At 36.4% G+C, this 8,884-nt stretch overlaps 1 protein-coding gene across 2 annotated transcripts in view; it reads right to left on the bottom strand.

The window, feature by feature from the left end:
• FAM210A (family with sequence similarity 210, member A) overlaps positions 1-8,884 on the bottom strand; it is a 37,338-nt gene that overhangs the window by 4,969 nt on the left and 23,485 nt on the right. For both annotated transcript variants that reach the window (XM_012649980.1, XM_012649981.1), the window contains exons 3-4: positions 4,914-5,423; positions 174-285 (exon numbers count right to left, since the gene is read on the bottom strand). In XM_012649980.1, the coding sequence (XP_012505434.1) occupies positions 174-285; positions 4,914-5,386 (585 nt within the window). In that variant the 5' untranslated portion in view covers positions 5,387-5,423. The remainder of the gene's footprint in view (positions 1-173; positions 286-4,913; positions 5,424-8,884) is intronic.

Below are 8,884 nucleotides of genomic sequence, written 5' to 3'. Positions count from 1 at the left end.
TTCTTAAAACCACACTTAACACTTTGTAACCTTACTTCATTCATGACAAATAAGAGATGAAACAGTGTCTTAAGTTACCAAAAAAACCCACTGGGAGCTAACATGGAGTTTTATGGGAAGTAAGCAGGTCACTGGTTAAGTCTGAGTAGCAACTGGTTTATAACAGTACCTACCTTAAACATGGCATATGCTGTTATTGCGTTTCCACTCTGGGAATTTTTAAGGATGTTTACCACACTGTCAGGTAACCCAATGAGTTCCAGAAAAGGAACGACGTTCACTCCTCTATGAAAAAAACAAAAAGTAATTTACATATGTACAAACTTTTAAGGATATTTTCAAAAATTATCTGAAAATACCCAAACCACACTTTACTATAATTTGTATTAAGTTTTGTTTCTATCATTTGTATTAATGAAATTTTGTTTAAAAGTTGATTCTGCCTTTAGTTTCACTCTAAGAGAATATCTTACTTGATGTACAACATCAAGATGCACAAAGACATCCCTGGCGTGTTGTCTCTTACAGCTTGCAACTTCTGGTTTACTTCTGCGCGGGGGCGTCCTAGTTAGTATGTTTAGGAAATGGAAGCACTTACTGGAACAAAATTAATAGCTCTAAGTAAACTATAAGAAAAGCATCAGAATCATTTGCTTGATCTTAGTTTCCTCAACCAAATACTACTTCCTTAGAAAATTTCAAGACCTACGATTTTTACCTTTAAAATCACACTGTAAAAGCAAGGGATATTTTAACATCCCTTATTATGTTATTATGCAAAGAATAAATGATTCTATGGGCTTGATGAAAACTTCAATTATTCCAAAAGGATGCTACTATTAACACACTAAAAAGGCAGGTAAAGAAGTAATAACCATAAATTGCAATAGATTTTTAGAAGCAGAAAGAGAAAGCAGAGAGGTCTCCGACCTGAGCTGTTACGCCCTGATTTTTTTCAGTTTCCAGATTATTGACATTTAGCCACAACGGCTCTTGCTCTCCCACTTGCGCACTCACTCTCTCTCTCACTGGGTGTAGTTTTGCAGACATTGTGACCCTTCACCCCTAAATCTGAACAAGGACATTCGCCTACATAAACATAATTATCACATTTAGGAAATTTAATATACATAATAGTATATATATTAAGTTAATACAATAATACATTATTTAAAATCTCATCTAGATCAAAATTCCCCACATTGTCTCAGTATGTCCCTTATTGCTATTTTTCCTGTCTTTCTAGTCTCCTTTCCTCTGTAGGTTCTTCCCAGCACTTTTTTTGGGAAGTCAGGATGTCTTTCTTGATATTGAGACTTTTGAGGCATCCACACTAGCTGCCTGGAAGGACATCTCTCTCTCTCTTTCTCTGCCTTTTAAATTCTACCCTTCTCTTTTGATATGTAGGACACTTCTCAATGTGAGTTTGTCTGATGATTTCCTCACGATTAGATTCAGGTTAAATATTTTCCCACAGGAAAATGACTCGGTAGATGCTGTGTCTGTCATCACAACAGGGGTCACACAGGCCAGTCTGTCCCATCCTTGGTGTTACTGAGTTCGGTTAAGGCAGGGCCCCCAGGCCGCTCCACTGTACATGTATCTTTCCCTCCGTCATTAAGAACGGTAACTGCCTGGATCCATTATTATTATGCTAGCTCTGAACTCTTATTTATTTTTAATATTAAAAAATAACTTGGTTACCTGGGGAAGTGTGTCCCTCTCTGTGATTTTACATTACACTATGCAATAAGGCAGTAGACATGGCTGACCACCAACAAGAAAGAACTATTAAAATGACCTATTATCAAAAATAAGAGGAAACCAGAACTACTTAAGAGATCTTTAAAGAGGTACATTTAAAAATCAACAGAGTCCAATCTGGTTTTTTCTATCTCCACCTTGAATTATTTTTCAAATCTTTTCCTAGATAACAACAGAATCCCATTAAGGTAAGGTTCAGTATTACAGAGTTAGCTATTCTCTGGATCTAATGAAGTCACTAAAATAACTACACAAGCTACCATCTTGCCATAACAGGCCACTTACATCTTCTAGTACCAATTATGAAATCATTTCATTAATCATTTCCTAGTTCCAACTAGGCCCAATATATAAAATCTATATTTAACAGTAATTGTGAAGAAAAAAGATGAACATCTGGCCAAATAAAAAAGTGAGTGATTAAGAAACCCCCTTTATCATAAAGATCAGACAATGGTGAACTCAGACACCATGCACAAGCTATAACAACATCATTGGCTCATATCCTAGGTAAGCACCTAGTTCTACTTATTTCTAAATTGTTGACTGGATGACTTGACTTTAAAAGTAACTTCCATTTCCTTTGGAACGGCTAAACGTGAAGCATTGGTGAGGGTCTGATTCAAAAAGAAACATACACTGTCCCTTTCTACTTTGAAGTTCTCATGGACAGACAGGTACCCGCGCTTCACAAGCCGCCAGCTTTACGGATGTGTCAGCAGATGCCAGACACACAGGGGCCAAAGCACGTTCACTGTCTGGATAAAGTGCAGTAAAAGTCAGTCAGGATTGAGCTCAGAGTGGATCTGTAACTTGAGGCCCCAAACACAAGGCATCTAAACGCAGGGACAACACTGTCATTATGAGCCACATTTGAGTGAACAGAGCACTCTGGTCAGAAGACATAAGATCTCTGTAAGCCTCTGCCAGACAGGCACAGTAACAAAGCTTAGTTTAAAATAAAACCTATTAGCATGCACGATTTAGAACTCCCTGAAATAAAATATTTCAAAAGCCTGAGAACTTTATCACTGAATTAACTAAATATAGAATGACATTTTGCTCTATGGTGCCTAGAAAGGCGGTAATGTGAGTGTCGGAGTAACTAAGACAAACACTGGTCAGTAATGCAGCATGATGTCCAATGCCCATCCTTCCAGCTACGAACTATTTTTTTCCCTTTCTTTTAATAGTAAGTAGGCAAAAGCAAATAACAGAGATCTCTTTCCAGCCAAAAAAAGGGAAAAAAAAGCTAAAATAGAACTAGCCTCTTGTCAATTGAATTAAAAACTTGTATTTAATACAATCAACTTCAATTTTACAATAAAATCACCTCACAGTGACAGATACACTGCCATTCAAACATATCCTAATTCCTTTTTTTAATCCATGAGTTCTATTTTCTAATTATTACTTATGATTAAGATCTTCACTTAAAACCAATCAACTTTCAATTTTCTACGTATTAAAGATCTAATAAAGACACTGAGGAGGACTGTCGTGGGAAGCAACCTCTCCTGTGTAATATAAATTAGCTGTGTGATGCTGGGACAGGATTGGCCCAGTGGTCATGGCTGGGCAGTAGTGGGGGTCTGGCAGCCAGGTCCCATGCTGAAAGAGAGCCCCAAAGCAAGTTGTGATGGATAAGGGGTATGATTTTAAAGTGCATAATCTTACTGCCATGTTGACACATAAGTATTCTGCAGAAAAAGAGAGGGAAGGAAAAAACTAAGAAAGCTGCATTTCATAGGGGATAACAGAATATCACCCACAATTGCCTGAGGTCCCAGGCAACAGTGAAAAAATCTTCAGTATAATTAATATCACTAGATTACTTGGGGGTCTGCTTTTTTAGTTGCAGACTTCTATAGATATTAAACATGTCCAGAAAATGTCCCATTAATAAACAAAGAAATAATTCCATAAAGTATGCACACAAGTATCTTCTGCAAGGAAAGGTTGAATCCTTGAAGAAAATCATACACAATGAAGAAGGATATAACTGAGTAACAGGAACATATGGAAAGATATGAAAAGAAACAGTGGCATCAATTATACAAGATGAAAAAAATACTTTTATAACTTTCATAAAGAAATCTTTGTAATCCTGTTTCCCAAGAATAAATACAGTCTTCATCCCATCATCCTGGGATAGGTACTTTAAACTTGGTAATAAACTTCATCCAAGGAGTGAGCTTTATATACAAAACTACATCATATTTAATATCAAGCAGTTAAATATAATCAAGCACTGAAAAACACTGCACTTTGGAGAGAATAAAATAATTCTAAGTCTACTAGAAGAGTATACTGAAGTGTCAAAGCCATTCACGTGGGCACTAGGCCTCCTAGAGGCAGAAATGGGGAGTCACTGGTACTCCTGCTCCTAAAGCAGCGTGAAGAAAATAACTTACCTTGAACAGAAGAACAACATTTAAGAAGATGCATTTAGAAATTTTATATTTCACAACACTGGAAGGCTAGGCCCACCAAATTTAGTTCTCATCAGAACAAAAGACCTTATCTTGACGTTTATTTGACATGAATAATATCAAAGTATAACTGGTCTATTTTTGAGTCTACAACAGGTATTAGCCAGGTTTTAGCAAAAATATCTTATGAATCTCCCCCCAAAACCTTATATGGCAAAATAGATTTAAGAAATATTATTATAATGATGGAGCTCACGGCACTGCCAAATCTCTAAATGTGACATTTTATTTCTGTGCTCTCCTGCATGTTGAGATGAGAGCAGCACAGTGATGAGGAGCACGTGATTCAGATCACACAAACCCAGCTGGGTTTCTAGTCCAGGCTCCACCTCTTACCAGCTGAGTTATTCTTACTTCTCCTTGCCTAATCTATTTTCTCAATCATAAATGGGTAAAATTATACTACTTGCTTCATATGGTTGCTGTGAAGATAACTGGAGATAATACAGTTAAAAAACTCAGCGAGATGCCTGCTGTACACAGTAAGCAAATGTTAGCTATTAGTATTAAAATGTGAAAAAAAGTTACGAAAAGCAGCTATTAATGAAAGATATTAAAGCATTTAAAAATCTATTTAAGGCTATCATTAGTATACTAACTAAGAAGATTAACATTCTGATAAAACAGGGAAAGGCATTCAACCAAGCAAAAACTTACTTTAGGGCTGCATAATAAAATGTTCCAAACCAAACACAAGAAGTTATTAGATGCACTGGAATCAAAACTTTTCCATATTGTCTAAATGTTTTCTTAAATCGCTGATACAGACTAATAGATTTGTCTTGTAAAGGATCAGGCTCTTCCTTTTTTTCCGGAGTTCCTTGGGCTGGGGCACTGGAAGATAAAACCCTCTTGGATAAAACATCTTGCTTCCACTGTTTATGGTGAAGGACCGCAGGACGGGGTGGATGAGCTTCCCAGGGCCTCCTTTCCATTGCAATACACTGGGCGGCAGATAAGTGCAACCACTGTCTCTGAGGGCCTCGAACCAAAACGGCTTTGGATTCAGCATTATGCAAAAGTAATGGTCCGTTTATGTTTTGACAGTGTCCAAAAACACCAGCTTTATGTGGTTCTAAGCATGTCCTGTGTGCCAGTCGAGATGCAGCCCGTGGTATATTCCATTGCATTTTGAAGAATGGTGATAGATTTCAGCTTCTATAGAGACTAATTCAAAAAAAATTAGATAATACATAGGTTTCCATTTTAAACCAATCCACTTAAAAATCAATCATTAACTATTAGGAAGTAAAAGGACAGACAGTGCTACATAACTCACAGAAATTAATGTTAAGGTACACAGTTTTGACACACCATAATTTTAAAATTTCACTAAAACCCATTATTTAAATATGATATGGTAAACCAGTCCAGCAGACATCATGGAGGGTAATGTTTTGAGGCTATTTTATAACCACAGAAGGGATATTTGTAGGGCTTCTGTTACTTTACAAAGAAGCAGGATAGTATAGTGGAATAAAACCTAAGATCTGGTTTCTGATGTTTTGGGGACACAATTCCATGCAATTCCCTTTCAGACACCAAACCCAAGTCAACTAGTAAAATGAGGGTTACTTCACAAGGCTGCAATAGGAATTACATGAAATTTCTGAGGTAAAGGTGCTTTTGTAAACTAATAAGCACCACACAAGTATTATTATTACAAATGTTAAGATCTTATGAATAGTTGATATCAATATCATTTATTCTATGCTGCCTTTAGACTAAGTTATATAAAAGTTGTAAGCCACCTACATCACTGAATAGTCAGTGAGAAGAAATAGCCTCGTATTTATCTCCCTTTTTACCCCATATCCCAGGTAGAGAGAAATAAAAGTATACAGCAATGTTTCGTTATTTGTTTTGGTGTCATGTGGGATTAAGAATTACAAGATAGCAGGGTGCAGTAGCTCATGCCTGTAGTTCCAGCTACTCAGGAGGCTAAGGCAGGAAGATCACTTCAGCCCAAGGAGTTTGAGGCTGTAGTGTGCTATGACCATGCCTGTGAATGGTCCCTGCACTCTAGACTGGGCAACAAAGCAAGACCCTATCTCTTAAAGAGAATTATAAGATAAATTAGAGACTTTCTCAGATATCTAAAACTTTGTTTCAAAAGACAATATAATGTAATTTTTAAAGAATGTGGACTTTGGAATAAGATAGACCCAACTGAGTTAACAGTATTATTTTGAACAACTTAATCTCTCTAAACACAGGTTTTCCCAGTGGTAGATGTAACTATAGTAGTCATTACTATATAGTAAACCAGTTCCCTTCCCTCAACATCAGGAGGCACTACATGTCCCCCAACCTCATCCCCACCCCAGCTACCTAACTACTTCTAACATGTTGAGAACAGATTATCTTATTTCTTTTAATCATATACTAAATAAGAGTCAGTAAGGTTTGAATTAGCACCCCGATAAATTAGTACTCCAGTAAATACAGATACTACATTATAAACGAATATTCACTTTCTGGGGTACAAAGTTGACTGGAGAAACAAAAACTGTTATCATATAAAAACATCTATCAATGAATTATCCACCCATAAAACTAATCACCTGTTTCATCCCTCTAATGAATAATTAACATCCGCTCCTATCAGACTGTCACAGATAATTCAATACACAATGCAAATGAGTTGCTAAGTGACACTGTAAATCTTGCAAAATAAACAGGCACCCAGGGAGCCTTTAAAAAAGTGATACTGGATTGGACAACATGTGATGTAGTAGGAAAAAAAGGAACACTGGAGATTAATTTCAGACAAAGCAGACTTCAGAAATTCTTTGATTACCAGTGATAAAGAGAGTCATTTCATAACAACATAAAAATAATGAAAATAAGATACAACAATCCTAACCATGTATATACCTAAGAAGAGAGCATCAAAATAAATGAGGTAAGAAGTGACAGAACTGAAAGAAGAAATCAACAATTCCACTTTTATAGTTAGAGACTTCAACACCCCTATCAGGTACTGACAGATGCAGCAGGCAGAAAAGTCAATAAGGATATAGTTAAACTAAACAACAATATTAATCAACTTGATCTAATTGACATTTATAGAACATTCCATTCAACAACAGCAGAATACACATTCTATTCAATTTACGTGGAACATTCAACAAGACAGACCACATTGTGGGCCATTAAATATAATTTAACAAATTAAAAGAATGGAAATCATGCAAAGTATGTTCTCAAACTACAATGGAATTAATCTAGAAACCATTAACACAAAGATACCTGGAACCACCACCCTCCCCCCACCCCAAGTATCTACAAATTAAACAGCATACTTCTAAAAACCACAGGTCAAAGCTAGGCAGGATGGCTTGTACCTGTAGTCCCAGCTACTTGGGAGGCTGAGGTGGGAGAATTGCTTGAGCCCAGGCTTTAAGGCAGCAGTGAGCTATGATCGTGCCACTGCACTCCAGCCTGAGTAACAGAGCAAGACCCTACCTCTAAAGATAAAACAAAAATAAAACTACTACAGGCCAAAGAAGTCTAAAAAGAAGTTTAAAAATATTTAAGTAAATGAAAATAAAAATACAACTTATCAAAGTTCATGGGATGCAGCAAAAGCAGTGCTTAAGGAAAATTCCTGGCTTTGAATGCACGTGTTAGAAAAGAAGAAAGATTGAAACTTAATAAGCAGAGCTTCCTCCTTAGGAAACCAGAGAAAGAAGAACAAGCAGAAGAAGTAAATCTCTAGCGAGGCTAAGAGGGAAAACAAATAATGAATGTCAGAAATGAAAGAGGGGCATAATTACTGATCTCAAAGATAATAAAAAAGAAATAAAGGAATACTATGAATAACTAACTCTATGCCCATAAATATAACTTAAATGAAACAGACCATGTCCTCAAAAGACACAAACTACTAAAACTAACACAAGGAGAAATAAAAGACCTGAATAACCCTACATTTACTAAAGAAATTGAATCAATAATAACCTTTCAAAAAGAGAAAACACCAGGCCCAGGCAGTTTCACTAGTAAATTTACCACACATTTAAGGAAGAAATAATACCATTTCTCCACCATCTCTTCCAGAAAATGAAGGCAGAGGGGAGACTTCCCAACTCATTCTATGAGGCCAACATTACCCCTAATACCAAAACCAGCTAAAAATAATCCAAGAAAGGAAAACTTCAGACCAGTATCTCCCATGAACATAGAAAGCAAAAATCTTCAACAAAATATTAACAAATCGAATCCAACAACACCTAAACACAATCATACGCCCTGACCAAGTGGAATTTAATCCAGATATGCAAGGGTAGTTCAACATTTGAGAATCAGTATAACCCCACCATATTAACAGGCTAAAAAAAACCTGAAGGAGCAAAAGCATTTGGCAAAATCCAACTCCCATTCATGACTAAAAAGAAAAAAAAAAAAAAAAGCTTTTCAGCAAACTAGGAGTAGAGGGGAACTACTTCAATTGATAAAGAACATCTACAACAAATCTACAACTAAACTCACACTATACTTACCGGTATGAGACTAGACACTTTCCCCCTAAGACTGGAACAAGGCAAAGAAGATCTGTCTCACGACTCCTATTCAACACTGTACTGCAAATCATAGCTAGTGCAGTAAGACAAAAAATAAAAATA

This window comes from Propithecus coquereli, unplaced genomic scaffold (assembly GCF_000956105.1).
Source record: "Propithecus coquereli isolate 6110/MARCELLA unplaced genomic scaffold, Pcoq_1.0 Scaffold308, whole genome shotgun sequence".
In the NCBI taxonomy this organism is placed as follows: Eukaryota; Metazoa; Chordata; class Mammalia; order Primates; family Indriidae; genus Propithecus; species Propithecus coquereli.
The sequence above is the reverse complement of the archived record's forward strand: the minus strand, read 5'-3'. Positions and strand labels throughout refer to the sequence as shown.